The sequence below is a fragment of the Chlorocebus sabaeus genome, chromosome X (assembly GCF_047675955.1).
Source record: "Chlorocebus sabaeus isolate Y175 chromosome X, mChlSab1.0.hap1, whole genome shotgun sequence".
Lineage (NCBI taxonomy): Eukaryota > Metazoa > Chordata > Mammalia > Primates > Cercopithecidae > Chlorocebus > Chlorocebus sabaeus.
Window position 1 is genome coordinate 120,327,901 of NC_132933.1, and position 16,657 is coordinate 120,344,557.

General features: G+C 32.6%; 1 protein-coding gene across 2 annotated transcripts in view; it reads left to right on the plus strand.

The window, feature by feature from the left end:
• The window catches only part of DMD (dystrophin), a 2,258,239-nt gene that overhangs the window by 867,975 nt on the left and 1,373,607 nt on the right, over positions 1 to 16,657 (plus strand). For both annotated transcript variants that reach the window (XM_037986581.2, XM_073013821.1), the window contains exons 22-23: positions 11,555 to 11,700; positions 15,166 to 15,378. In XM_037986581.2, coding sequence (XP_037842509.2) covers positions 11,555 to 11,700; positions 15,166 to 15,378 — 359 coding nt within the window. The remainder of the gene's footprint in view (positions 1 to 11,554; positions 11,701 to 15,165; positions 15,379 to 16,657) is intronic.

Sequence of the window (16,657 nt, forward strand, 5' to 3'; positions counted from 1 at the left end):
TTCAAATAACTGCACATGTGTAAGCATTGTCCCCAAATTGGCACCAGGGAGTAAATCTCATTTCTTGTATTACTCCACAGTACTTCGGACATATTAAGTATGCAGGAAATAAGAGCTAACGGAAGTGCCTAGGCACCCATAATGACATTTATTTCCTCTTTACTTTTTTAAACTAGCTTTTTCACACAGAAACCTGGCTTTTAAAATGTACTTTCAGTGGTGAGAAATGGTATAAGGAATTGGTAGTCGTTATCTGACATAAGTGATACGAGAAAATAATATAAAAAGATAAAATTCTTTCTATTTTCAAAGTACTTTTTAGTCTATACGTAACTAATTTGTACATCATTTTACCTAACCCTCAGAGAGAAACACATTGAGTATTTGTTTTTTATTACACCTATGTCACAGGTAAGTTAATGGGGTTTGAATAACTGAAAGGATGGATAATGGGATGCTATAAGAACTAGATCATATGCATGAAAGTTCATAACAACATTATGCATAATAGCCAAAACATAGAATAAACCCAAATGCCCATCCACTGATGAGTATATGAAGAAAATGGGCACATCCATACAAGGCAATGTTACTGAGTAATAAAAAGGGATGAAGTACTGATACACGCTACAGTATGGATTACCCTTGAAGACATTATGCTAAGAGAAAGAAGCCAGTCACAAAAGACCATATGTTATATGATTCTCTTGATATAAAATGACCACAATAGGCAAATCTGTAGAGGCAGAAATAAGATTAGTGGTTGCCTAGGTCAGGGAGGATGAGGGGGTGGAATTGTTTCCCATGACAATTGATAAAATACTTTTCTAGGAACTGAAGACCAGTAAACCCGTGTTATATGCTAGATGAATATAGAAACACAGCATCTAGTCTGTTGTAGATAATTGTTTCAACAAAGATAAAAATGAACACTTATTTCTAAATGTAAATAAGGAAAAATGTTTGTGATATAATTTGAGTTTCTTTCATTAGCAATGTGGAAATCATGTCACCGTGATTATTAGGGATTTTGTTGGTTTGGTTTAGTTTTGCAAAAATGGAGAAAATGGCAATATTAGTTATGACATAGCCAGTGTTTTGTCTGTTCTAAAGTTTCAAAATGATTCTCTTCTGTTCTACACCATTAGATTTCTTTCAGAACAGTGTCTTGCTCACTTATTCACTAATAAATTCAAGAAATATTTTTGAACACCTGGTATATGCCATAAAAGTGCTGGGCACTAGGTAATATACTTGGTGGAGAAAATCAAGAGCAATGTGTCTTCATGGAGCTTATTGAAAGAAAGATAATAAAATTGAATATCTGAATATTATTACAGAATATAATTACTTTGGGGTCTGAAACCGTGATTCTGGGGAGATGATGTTAGAGCCAAACCTGGAGAATGTGCAGGTGCCAGCTGTGTGATAAGTTGGAGAAAGGACATTAGGAAAAATGAAAAGAAACACAAATAACCAAAGGTGAAAAATGAGGGCTTGGTATGTCCAAAAGACATAAGGGAGGCCAGAAGGGCTGGAATGTAAAAAATCAAGGAAAGATTAGGGCAAGATGAGGGTAGAATGACTCAAGGCCCCCATAAACTTCTATAAGAGGTTTGGATTTTAAGAGCAGTTGACATTTCCAAAAGAATTTCAATTGAGGAAATTAAGTAACCTTATTTGTATTTTTGAAAAACCCTCTAGCTGTTATGTAAGGGAGAGATGGAATACAAGTCTGAGGAGAAGCAGGAAGACTTGTGGAAAGAATAGCCACACAGAGGAGAGTCCATTGAACCTTAAACTACAGTTGTGATAAGATTAAGGAAAACCAGTTCAACCCTTGAAGATGTGATGATCTGGGGAGATGTAGTGGGGAAGATATTCTTGCCAGAATTGAAAGAAAATAACTTTTACCTCTTACAGAGACAGTAGAAGAAAATTTTAGGGTAGGCATCAAGGATGCTCTCCATGGCCATAATTTCAAGCTCTGTGGTTTGTCTCTACCCCTCCCTGTTAGGACACTGAGACTGGGAATTAAAACAAAGATTGATGTGAACTAACTTTTCTAGCTGCAGGTCAGGAAATTGACCTCATTTACTTTATTAAAATTTAAATTTTTTTATTTTAAAATTTTATTTTTAATACATCTAGGCAAAGGAATCTTTTGTTCCAGTAGACACATACTCTGTTGCATTGCTCCTTCACTCCAGAAAACAGATAAACTGTAAATGTTCCTTTTAAAATTGTGTTATTTTTATCAATACCATCAAGAGCAAGAATAGCAGACATATTTATTTAAGCAAGCTATGTGCTTATTGTGAGATAGAAGAATTGTTCACTGACCTCAAGAATCATGGGAAAACTCGCTAAATGCCAAGTTAAAGCTATACATATATATATGTATATACGTATATATACATAGTGTGTGTGTGTATATGTATGCATACACACACACACACACACATATATATATACACACACACACAAATTATGTGACAGGAACCTCATACTGTTTTCCAAAATGGCTGTACTAATTTACATTCCCACCAAGAGTGTACAAGTATTCTTTTCTCCACAGCCTCTCCAACATTTATCTTTCATCATTTTGAAAGTGGCTGTTCTAATTTTAACATATGTAAGGTAACATATCATTGTGATTTTTACATTTTTCTGATGTTTAGAGATGTTGAGCATTTTTTCACATATCTGTTGGCCATTGGTGCCTCTTATTTCAAGAAATGTCTGTTCATATCCCTTGCCCGTTTTTTAATCAGGTTATTTGTTTTCTTGCTGTTGAGTTCTGTGAGTTTTCTATATATTTTGGATATTAACCCCTTACTAGATATTTGATTTGCAAATATTTTCTCTTGATCTGTGAGCTGCCTCTTCACTCTGTTAATAGTTTTGCTTTCTGTGCAGAAACTTTTTAGTTTGATGCAATCTAATTTGTCTGGTTTTGCTTTTGTTGTCCATGCCATATCTGTTTCAGCATTATTCATAACAGCCAAGATGTGGAAACAACCTAAATGTCTATCACAGGGTGAAAGGATAAAGAAAATGTGATATATATATACACACACACACACATAGATAGATGTATAGTGATATACATATATACTGATGTATAGATTATATGTAGTGATATACATATATAGTTATATATATATATTCCAATGTCTACATATGGTATATATACACAATGGAATACTATACAGTCTTTAAAAAGAAGGAATATCTGTGATTTGCCACCATGTAGATGGAACTGGAGAACATTGCGCTAGCTGAAATGAGCCAGGCAAAGAAAGACAAATACTATATGATCTCACTTACATGAGGAATCAAAAAAATGTCGAATTATAGAAACAGAATAGAGAGGTAGTTACCAGAGACTGCGGGGGAGAGGAAGGTTGGGAAAGGGAAGGTGTTGATCAAAGGCTAGAAAGTTTCACTTACACTGGAGGAATAAACTCTAGCGATCGCTTGTATTGCATGGTGGGCACAGTTAATAAAAATCTGTATTTCAAAATTAGTAAAAGAATAGATTTTAATATCCTCATCACAAAAAAGATAAGTCGGTGAGGTGATTAATATGTTAATTAACATGAGCAAATATTTTACAATGCATACACAGATCAAAACATCACATACCCCATAAATACATAGAATTATTATTTGTTAGTTAAATATAAAATAGTTTAACAGGATATTTTGAAAATAGGATTGCTAAGTGGATAGACCTACTTTTAGAAAAAGAGGGAAAATTCAGCAAAAGAAAAAACTCTTACATTCTAATAAATATTTCTGTAGTGTGGTAGTTTATACTTACACAAAGTTGGTTAGAAAAAAAACAGCTGTCCTGGAAAATAAATCAATTGTCCAGGAGGTGAAAAATAGAGCAGTACTTATGAAAATGACCCCAATTTCAGTTGGTTCATTGGAGTTTTATGACTTTTAAAACAAATTCTAAGGTGGCCTTAGATCAAATTCCTATAAACCCATCTATTTCACTCATGTCAGACCACACCTAGTGCCCTTTGTAAGAAAGGAGCCTGAGCAGCAGGAACTTACAACAGAGCAAGTGGCATAAGCAAAAAGGCGTGAAGTAATTAAATGGCATATTTAGATTGGAGGATAGAATGTAGATTTTGATAGGAAATTGGGCTAAAATGTTGATTGAATTCCCAATCACAAAGATACTTGTATTTCAAACTAAGGAAACAACTTATATGTTGGCATTAGAAATTCAAGTTATACTCAAACTTCCTTGCACTTCTAATTATCTGAAGGACCATTTCTAGTATGTTAATCATCATATATCATGGGTCCTGTCTTATTTCTTGACACCTTTTCCAGTGTTCACATTTTAGAGAAATGCTTACTTTTGTCATGTTCTATGTTATTTAATAAAGTTTGGCACCTTTGCTGATTGCATTATCTCCTTGACTTTAGATTGATCACGGGGAATAGGAAAAAGGTGGGATCTGGTTGGTATGGAATTAAAGACTCAAGTTGAGCATTTTTCCACAGTAGATATGTGTCATTATTTCAACTTCTACACATACGTGCAATGCATTTTTTCCCCCACAGGTAATGATGGGGAATTCAAGTTGGACTCGATTTAATATTCACAACAGGACTTTACATGTTTTTAAATGCTGTCGCTATTAAGACTACTAACATATCATCTCTTTCTCTCCCCAAATGGATTACATGGGAGCCTTTTCCAGCTTCTATATAAGCACTATCCAATAGAAAAATAATATGAGCCATATATTTGATTTTAAATGTTCTAGAAACCACATTAACAGATGAACAGGTAAAAGCCATTTCAAAATATTATTGTTTCAACATAGAATCAAAATTTTAAAATGTGGAAATAGGATTACATTCTTTTTGTGTGAATTGTCCAATATCTCATGTGTCTTTATGTATACAGAACATCTCAACTCAAACTGGCCCCATTTCAAGTGCTTAATGGCCACGTAGCCGGTTGCTACCTTATTGGTTGGCGCAGTTATGTCTTCCTTCTCTCTACTGTACATTCTCTGATGCTTAAGTGCCTATTTTCTGAGTAGTTCTATTTTTTAAGAGGAGAGATTTTTTTTTTTTTCAGTAAAGTGTCGTATATAACCGACTGTTCTGGGATCTCTTTATCATGACAGTTATGTCTTTCAGAATTTTCAATAGAGGTCTCTGTTTACTTTGCTTTCCAGTTAAAGTGGTTTGCCCTTGACATAGACTCATGTGTGTTAGAAAACGTAGCATCTAATTTCATACTTAGCTCTTTTGTTTGTAACAAAATAGTCTTGCTTTGTCTCTCTTGGTCTGTCCTTTGCTTTCCTCTTTTTTTCTCGCTTCTTTTCCCTTTAGCCCCTCCCTCTTTTCAGAGTTAAAGACAAGCAGTTTTTAAGCAAAAGGTTCAGAAAACTTCTTTTTTATATTCCTATACTATAATTTTAGATGTCAGTTTGCCTATACTTTATCACTTCCATCCCCCACATGGCTATATTAAATGTGTAGATATTAATGGAATATATACATTTTTTACTTTTCAAGATAAACAGTAGTATAGGATAGGAGCTCTTAATTTTTATTTTCCCAATAATTTACAGTACGTGCTTCCAAGCTTGCGATCACTTATATTAATTTTAATTTTGTTGAATATATTTCACTAATAACACAAAAGATATCTGCATTTTAAAAATGGTCCTTTAGCAACAGAATAGTAGAAACTGTCATATGAATACTTTCTTTTGAGATAAAAGTTACATATTTATAAGCAACATATTGGCTAAATGTTAAATCTTCAGGCCATATTTTTCCTGAGTCTGTGCTGAGTCTAATGATGTCAGTAGAACTCTTGAGGTCTTTTAAGATGGTAGGTTATTAGATTGGATATGTTTATTGTCTTATTGCTGTCAGTAAAGATAAACTTATCTGTTGGATTATTAATCTCTATTTCTACATAAAAGGAAAAAAAGTGAATTTCCCTAGATGGAGCTGGTCTATTTCTGCTCCTATGTTGGGATCACAAGGGCAGCATCTACACATATCTTGCCGACTAGTAGGTTGGGCAGCTCATACTGAGTTTGCCCTTGGGTTCATTGGCTCCTGTGTAAGACTTTTTCTTTCTTCTTATCCAAAACAGATTTAGAATTCTTCACTGGCATTCCCTGGCATGCATGGTTTAAATGAGATACTCTAAATCATTGCAAATTTGTCAAGCATTTCCTAAACCTTGATAGCAATCCTTGCTGTCATTACATAGTGTCATTACATTCCACATAAGAAAATCAGAAAAAGAAATTGTGATATTTATGAGTGTATTTTTTTGTTTGTTTGTTTTCCAGCTTGCCCCAGAAACTACATTAGATGGACAGATTCCCCAACTAATCTTTGGAAGTTTATTTGTTAAATCTACAAAAGAATTCCCAAGAGATTAGATTTTTTGAAATGATCAGTTTCAAATGAATTTAATACCAAATTAGGGTGAGGATTGGAATGCAAGGAGGAATTAAAAATATGCATGTTTTAATTATAGTTTACCAATATGAAGTGATTCCCATGAGATTCAGTTGTTGGACCATTTAGCGTAGATACATACAATAAAAATTTTAAAGGTCTATTGAATAGAAGACTAGTAGCAAATGAAAGGATGTCATCCCATGTATGTTACTCATCTTTGGCACTCAGAAGTAATTGACAGATAATCACTCAGCCTCAATGGTGTTAGGGGCTGGAGAATGGATTGAATGAAAACTATGAGCTCTGAATTATGACTATGATAAAATTAAAACTTTATATTATAACCAGTGCTTATGATTCTGAGGAAAATACTGAATTCTCAGTGAGTTCAAATTTGATGTAAATTTGATATTTTCTATTTAAACATATTAAATATACATTTTCATTGTTAAAATAATGTAGTTAATGAATTAAATTCTGTGAATATGTAAATAATGACAGCATAAACATATTGTAAAAGGCAGGTAATTTTAATCATATTTAAGATGTATGTAAAGGCCAGGTACAGTGGCTCACACCTGTAATCTCAACACTTTACAAGGCTGAGGTAGGAGGATGGCTTGAGTATAGGAGTTTGAGACTAGCCTGGGCAACATAGGGAAACCTTATCTCTACAAAAAAAAAAATAAAAAAAAAATAACCTGGCATGATGGCACGTGCCTGTAGTCCCAGCTACTCAGGAGGCTGAGATGGGAGGATCGGTCAAGCCTGGGAGGTAGAGGCTGCAGTGAGCCATGATTGCACCACTGCAGTCCTGCCTGGATGACAGAGACCCTGTCTCAAAGAAAAAAAGATGTATATAAACAATCTTTGTTACCTTATTGTATAACTTTCAAAAATATAGCTGATATTTTAATGGTCGGTAATCTTTGAAAATATGTAGCTCACTTAGTAGCTCATTTCTTCATTGTTTTCTGATGGCCTGTATCATCTCCATAGTTTTTGGGGCTAATTTTTTTCTGCACTTTCCACTTTTACAAGTAGTTCTGTCTTCTGTCAGAACAGAGTGGAATTTTGATTTAGATCTCAGTGGGGGGACTTCAAGTCTTGTACCTGAATACCGATCAGAAGTTATACAGAAAAAAATCAATAATTCAGAGACTGAAGTGTTTCAATTTTCGTTAAACCAGAAAGAAGTTAAAGAGGAGACATGTTCAAGTTCAATTAAACCAATTTTTATGAAGCTTATGGTTCATCCAACATACCACCTTGTATCTGCCCATAGTCCCCTCTCCTTCTAGATCATTTGCTGAAATTACATCTCAGACACAATCATTTGCTTCGTTGTAACTAAATATTTCACTTTACTTCACTGTTATTTATAAGGTCCCTTTTGGACTTTGTTTATTTGTAATCATCTAGCAATCAAATAAATGCGTCTGCCACTCTCGCCACTCCTCTTCAACATAGCAGTAGAAGTCCTAGTCAGAGCAGTGAGACAAGAGAAAGAAATAAAGGGTATCCAAATCGGTAAAGAGGAAGTCACACTGTCAGTGTTTACTGACTGTATGATCGTTTACCTTCAAAACCCTAAAGACTCCTCCAGAAAGCTTCTAGAACTGATGAAATAATTCAGCAAAGTTTCCAGATACAAGATTAATGTACGCAAATCAGTAGCTTTTCTATATAACAACAGTGACCAAGCAGAGAAATCAAGAGCTCAACCCCTTTTACAATAGCTGCAAAATAAATAAATAAATAAAATAAAACAACAACAACAAAAACTTAGGAATATACCTAACCAAGGAGTCGAAAGACCTCTCCAAGGAAAACTACAAAACACTGCTGAAAGAAATCATAGATGACACAAACAAATGGAAGCACATCCCATACTCAAAGATGGGTAGAATCAGTATTGTGAAAATGACCATACTGCCAAAAGCAGTCTACAAATTCAATGCAATTCATATCAAAATATTGGCATCATTCTTCACAGAATTAGAAAAAAACAATTCCAAAATTCACGTGGAACCAAAAAGGAGCCTGCACAGCCAAAGTAAGACTAAACAAAAAAGAACAAATCTGGAGGCATCACGCTACCTGATTTCAAACTATACTAAAAGTCCATAGTCACCAAAACAGCATGGTACTGGTATAAATATAGGCACATAGACCAATGGAACAGAATAGAGAACCTAGAAATAAACCAAAATACTTAAAGCTAACCAATCTTCAACAAAGCAAACGAAAACATAAAGTCAGGAAAGGACACCTTTTTCAACAAATGGACTGGGATAATTGGCTAGCCACATGTAGGAGAATGAAATTGGACCCTCATCTCTCACCTTGTACAAAAACCAAATAAAGATGGATTAAAGACTTAAACCTAAGACATGAAACTATAAAAATTCTAGAAGATAGCATTGGAAAAACCTTTCTAGACATTGGCTTAGGCAAGGATTTCATGACCAAGAACCCAAAAGCAAATGTAATAAAAACAAGGATAAGTCGCTGGGACCTAATTTAAACTAAAAAGCTTTTGCATGGCAAAAGAAACAGCAAACAGACAACCCACAGAGTGGTAGAAAATCTTCATAATCTATACATCTGACAAAGGACTAATATCCAGAATCTGTAACAAATTCGAATCAGTAAGAAAAATACAATCCCACCAAAAAGTGGCCTAAGGACATGAATAGACAGTTCTCGAAAGGAAATATACAAATGACCAACAAACATATGAAAAATGCTAACATTACGAATGATTAGGGAAGTGCAAATCAAAACCACATGTGATACCGTCTTACTCTTGCAACAATGGTAATAATAAAAAAAATTTAAAAAATAGTACATGTTGGCATGGATGTGTTGATCGGGGAACACTCGTACACTGCTGGTGGGGATGTAAATAAGTACAGCCACTATGAAAAATAGTGTGGAGATTCCTTAAATAACTAAAAGTAGAACTACCACTTGATCCAGCAATCCCATTACTGGGTATCTACTCAGAGGAAAATAAGTCATTATTCAAAAAAGATACTTGCACATGCATGTTTATAGCAGCACAATTCACAATTGCAAAATCGTGGAACCAACCCAAATGCCCATCACTGAATGAGTGGTTAAAGAAACTGTGGTGCGTGTGTGTGTGTATGTGTATATATATGCATATACATATATGTGTGTGTGTCTATATATATGTATGTATATATGATGGAGTATGACTCAGTCATAAAAAGGAATGAATGAATAGCATTTGCAGTGACTTGAATGAGATTGGAGACTATTATTCTAAGTGAAGTAACTCAGGAATGGAAAACTAAACATCGCATGTTCTCACTGATAAGTGGGAGATAATCTATGAGGACACACAGGCATTAGAATGATATAATGGACTTTGGGGACTTTTGGGGAAGGTTGAGGGGAGAGATAAAAGACTACAAATAGGATATGGTGTATACTGCTCAGGTGATGGGTGCACCACAATCTCACAAATCACCACTAAAGAACTTACCTATGTAACCAAATACCACCCGTACCCCCAATAACTTATGGAAAAATAAAAAATAAATGTGTCTGGTTAATAGAGAAACATATTATTTATATAAATTAAAACAGTGAGATTTTAAGTACCACAAAGATCTTTTAATAAGAAATCAAAAGTGCTTAGATTAAGTATAATCTCATAACATTTTTATGAGTTCCCAAATAATTGCAATATAAGCATATTGAATAAAATTACCCATTTCTAACATTTCAGTATCCATTGCCAACACACTCTAAAATTATTGCAACCATCTGAATACTAGATTAAATACATGCAAAATGCTTTCCTATAGTCTTCTCATTTAGTGTAGAAGGAATTGGTGTATTGAAATGACATTCACATCCCAGCAATTAAAATAATATGATTTAGATTATGTTATTTGATGTGATGATGTAAACCAGGACTTTGCATTGTGATTTCATGTATTTAGAAACATTAGTAATTATCTGTTTAAATATGGCTTCTCCCACATTCTGGGATGCATATATAGTAGACAATTTTACTGTCTTTTCTATCTTTTTGTGTCTCCATGTTTCATTCCAGGTATTTGCTTCTGAATCTTAAGGTTTAGTAATTCTCTATTTACCCCTGTCAAATTTGCTGTTAAACCCATGCACTTAGTTCTTACTTTTCACTTACTGTATCTTTAATTCTAGAATTTCTTTGGGATTATCCATAAAATGTTTTGTCCTCTTTATAGTTTACAGTTCTCTGCAGCATTCTCAATCTTGTGTCTAATCTCTTTCAACATGGTCAATGTAGCTACTTAAGTCACATTTCATATATATACAAATACACACATACTTTAAAACATATAAACTTGTATGTATACACATACTGTATATCTCTGTATAATACTTTCCCTAATATACTTATGTATTATAATTGTGCATATAAAAGTATATACATACACACACACATATGCCTCTTTAATAGCCTGTTTTCTCAATTGCAATTGGGATTAACAATGTATGTACCTCACAGGTTTATTATAAGAGTTAAGAATGATAATATATATATGGGATTATTATTAGAGTTCTTGATACATATAAAGCATACATAAATGGGTTTTGTTTCGGTAAAATTAGACATGACATGATGTAATTTAAAAATCAAGGGCTTTGGATAATGATACTATTTTTTTCCAAAGGCAAATGATAACACTGAAAGACAGTAGCCTTTCAATATCAGATACAATTGGACTCTGCTCGCTTTCTCCAAATACCATCTGTATCACCTTGGGCAAATGACTCAGCTTCTCTGTTTTTCTGTTTCCTGACCTTATAAAATGAATTGAACAATATAGATTTTCCAGGCGGTTTTGTGAATTTAATGTAATATATATAAGGACCCTGGCATATTACACATGTAGCAGGAATATATCTTCATAATCATAATCATATTCAAATACATTTTTCAGATGTTCTAATTTTGTTAATATTTGAAACTAGTGATATAATTGAGTTTGCTGACAATGTAGGAAAACATGGCAAAGTGTGAAACAGTTAAGTGATTCTCATTGTTTTTTCCCTTTTGATAAAGTTTTTGACACTTTGCCACCCATGCGCTATCAGGAGACGATGAGTGCCATCAGGACATGGGTCCAGCGGTCAGAAACCAAACTATCCATACCTCAACTTAGTGTCACCGACTATGAAATCATGGAGCAGAGACTCGGGGAATTGCAGGTCTGTGAATATTTGAATGTCAAAGCAATAAAGCATGCTTATCAAGCATTCACATCGATAGAACCTTTAAATAATAATAGAATTTAATTAATTCTGGCAAGTATGGTAGTTTGCCCATTGAGCAAATGAAAATGAGAGTTTAAAGTATTATTTATGCATACACTCTATCTATGGATATATGTATACAGGCATATATATATATATGCAGTTTTTGAAAAAATTGTGTGATCTATTTGTGAAGTATATTTTTAATTTAGCATGCATTTTTAGACGTATTGATTTTGATTATTAGAAACACCATTGTTTTATTCCCCACTTTTGCTTCTTTATTTGTAACTCCTGTCACATTCTCAAACATACGGGTAAAATCAGTGTACAGTCATCCCTTTGTATCCATGGGGAATTGGTTCCAGGAACTCCTATGAATATCAGAATCCACAGATGCTCAAGTCCTTGATATGAATGGTGTAATATTTGCATATAACTTACGCACATCGTCCCATATACTTTAACTCATCTCTGGATTACTTCTAATATCTAATACAATGTAAATACTATGAAAATAGATGTTATACTGTATTATTTAGGAAGTAGTGACAATGAAAAAGTCTTACATGTTGAGTACGGTTGTAATTATTTTTTTCAAATATTATCTATTAGTTGATTGAATCCACTGATTCAGAATCCACAAATATGGAGGTCTGCCTATATTTATAAAATTAGTTTAAACTTAAACATTAATTTTATATAATAATGTAATGAGATACTTGAATTCTAATAGCTACATTTTTTAACATCCTTGTATCAGGAAAGATATACTAATATGGGAAATGAAAGAAATAATTTGTAAGAGATTTTAGAATACTTTTCCTACATTATTTGTTTTATTTTATTTTTAGACAGAGTTTCACTCTTGTTGCCTAGGCTGGAGTGCAGTAGTGCTATCTCGGCTCACTGCAACCTACGCCTCCCGGGTTCAAGCGATTCCCCTGCCTTAGCCTCCTGAGTAGCTGGAATTACAGGCACGCGCCACCCCGCCCAGCTAACTTTTGTATTTTTTAAGTGGAGATGGGGTTTCCCTATGTTGGCCAGGCTGGTCTCAAACTCCTGACCTCAGATGATATGCCTGCCTCAGCCTCCCAAAGTGCTGGGATTACAGGCATGAGCCACTGTGTCCAGCCCTTTTCCTACTAATTTTAAAATACTGCATAATATATTCAATAACTTTTTATTTCTTAAGACATGAAAACATATGAGTTATATTTAGAAGCTGAGATAATATGTGCCCTTTAAGAAAAATGTTTGAAAAATTCAAATTTTAACTTTATCGTATAGAATCTTTTCCTAAGAATTAAATATTTTTTCGAAGTAATGTATTCAAAGGAAAATATATTTAAGCAGCTTTCATTATATATTGTCCTATTTAGATATTCTGTGATACCAAATGGTAGCTGTTTAGCCTTTTTTGTTTCCTTTTGTTGCAGTTTTTAATGCTTGGCATAATGATTCCAAAGTCTATTTGGAAAAATGTGTGGCCTAATAGAACTAGTAAACTTTAAAAAATAAGAATAAAAACGTACAACAATAAGGAGAGTGAAGAAAACACACAAGAAAAGGCAATTAGATGAGCAGAAGACACTATTTCCACTGAAAAAAATAGGAAAGAAAATAATCGTTCATAAATATTATTGGGAAATGTATTAATTAACAAAAAAATAAGGTATGAATATTTCCCCCAAAGTTACACCATAATAAAAACCACATACAATAGAATGTTCAAAAATGTGGGGAAGTGTAAACTTTGGAAAATGTTTAAAATAATAATGTTATAAAAATTGAGGTAGAGAAGCTTAAAAATCAATGGAAGCAATCACAGTCATTGTAAAAACACCAGAGACAATTTTAAAGAAATATGATGCCAAGGAAACTTTCTTTTTTTTTTTTTTTTTTTTCTGTGAGTAAGGAAGAAAGTCTTGAGTAAGGTATCCTCCAAAAAGAGACATATATAAATAATAAATCTATGAATAATTATAACTTAAATTGTAAAGGAAGAAGTAAAAAATTACAAAACGAGGTAACTTTTTTACATACTAAATTGTGTACACACACACAAAAGATATAAGTATGGATTTGGAAGTGGTGAACTAAAACTTCTCTCTTACTGCTGGAAATGTAAATTCAATATGAATTTTACTGAGGTTAACACTTCAGTGCATCCTAATAACATACAACAATGTTAATATAATTTCCAGGAAGTCTATATCTTACAGAAATAATCAGAATACACTCAAAGATGTCAATGGAACTGGAGATAGATAGGACATTGATGGATGGATGGATAGATAGATAGGTAGGTAGAGGTAGTTAGAGATAAACATAATTTACATGAGTGGAAAACTAGAAATCAATTTGTAGAACTAATAATGGAAATTGTTAAACTAGAGAAGCCATTACAATTTTTGTTTTTGAAAAAACAAAAAATTGACAAGGGCAAATGCTCCCAATAAAATAACCTAGCTCAAAGTGTAGTTACATGCTAGGTATTGTCTAAATAATCAGTCATAGGGGAACAATTTAAAGCAGTGAAATAAAAGTAAAGAAAAAATAAACAAGTACCACCAAATAGGCATAGGATACTATGAAACTATAAAAGTTAGATGTTTGACAAATTTTGGTTGATATAGGTCAAATTATGTGAGAAAGAATAACTGGGTATGTGTGCATATATGATCATATATTTAATATTTAGCTATACATAGAACAAATTGATAATTTATATAAAATGTAGTTCTGTTTTTTTCATTTTTTTAATGAACCTTTATTATTTTATAAAGAGAAAGTTACATCTAAGTAAATATTGAACAGGGGAAGCCTAAAGTTGTCATCCAATGTAAGAAATTGCATGTGTTATACAGAATAAGTATAAATAAATTTTATAAATTCTCCACAAAATTATCCTTGAATCCCACCATAATACTACATAACAGAATAACATTTTTTGAAAATATGAAACATTAAGTACATATTCAGTAAGTTTTTCTATTCCATATATCAATATTATTAGCTATAGTTTTACGTAGCGTTTACTTTCCTGAAAGCTCAGTATAATTAACTTCAACTCCATTAACTGTATCACAACTGCTGTTAGTTATATATATATACTTAATTCAGTAAAATTAGATGCACCAAAACTCTTTGGCTCTGTAAGATATAGTTTTGAGATATATTTGACATTGTTTAGAAAAATGCATAGGGAGTGTTAAATAAAATATCACTAAATAATATGCAGGTTACTCTTAGGATAATATGTAAAATTTAAATTACCACTAGATGTTTATAACTGATATAAGATCATCTACTTTGTTTACATGTTTGAATCATAGATTTCATTTTAAGTATAATTTAATGAAAACTCATCAATTATTCATCAATTAGTATAAATGTATTTAAAAATTTGTTTTTGAGGTTTTACAAAGTTCTCTGCAAGAGCAACAAAGTGGCCTAAACTATCTCAGCACCACTGTGAAAGAGATGTCAAAGAAAGCCCCCTCTGAAATCAGCCGAAAATATCAATTAGAATTTGAAGAAATTGAGACACGCTGGAAGAAGCTCTCCTCCCAGCTAGTCGAGCATTGTCAAAAGCTAGAGGAGCAAATGAATAAACTCCGAAAAATTCAGGTAATTCAAGATTTTACTTTCTACACTCATTTTTTATGTACTTGTTATTTTCCTAACAATACACTGTAAACTGTAAAGGTACGCAAACATTTGACCTCCAGCATCTTTCAAAGTTAGTGATAAGATGAAAAGACATGAGTCTTTTACAAAGGATGGTGATTTGCTTATTCCTTCTAAGAAAAGAATAAGAGTTTTCTCAGTTTTTTGTAGAATTAATTTGCTATTTTCACCATTACCAATAGGAATTAAACATGTTTTTAGTTTAATGATTTTCAAAACCAATCATTCATTTAGTCTGGTTGTCTTTTAAGACATAGGTAATCATTTATCTTATGACTAGAAAACAGTTATGTATATATACATTATACAGATGTATAATGTAATCAGTATATGTATAATGTATAGTGTGTATATGATTATTTCCTATATCACCTTTTGTTTCTGCTGTTTTGCTACTTATAAAAAGTATGAGTAAACTATGCTGTCTACACGTGCTATTATATATATAAAATACGGTGATATAATCATAAAATTGTATTATATATTAATCCCATTATGTATAACTCCATATATGTATATGTGTAGGAGAAATGTAGGTGTATTAATGTTCTGTGACACTCCTAAGAAATTACCACAAATTTAATGGCTTCAAACAACATAATTTATTATATTACAGTTCTGGAGGTCAGAAGTTCAGAATTAGTCTCTGTGGGCTAAAATTAAGGTGTTAGCAGAACTGTGTCTGTTTTGGAGGCTTTAAAAGAGAATGTGTTTTATTGGCATTTTTAGCTTCCATATGTATGTATATACACACACACATATAATGTGTACGTATGTGTATATATATGCATATAATTGAATTATATATCATGTATATATATACATATCTAAAGTAATCATATATCACATATGTAACATGTTATGTATATTAATGTTACATACGTAAGATACAGTAATAAATTATTTTATCACCATATTGAATTTGTAATTATATGCTTAAATTTTACCCCATCACCTTCTTCCTGAAACCAAATCCTCTTGACTTAATTTGTTTGAATAGTGCCATCATAGTAATAACCACTCAAACTAAAGAAAAACAGTAAACCAACAATTGCATTAAGATCTAAAAGCCTGAAATATTCAGTGAGGTAAGTAATGTGTCCCTTGAGTGGTCAATTATTGTGAAAAATGTTAATACTGGGAAGGAAATGTCAAAAACATTATGGTATGATGGAAAAACATTGCAACAAGATGCTCCTGGATTTAAATCCTAGCCTAG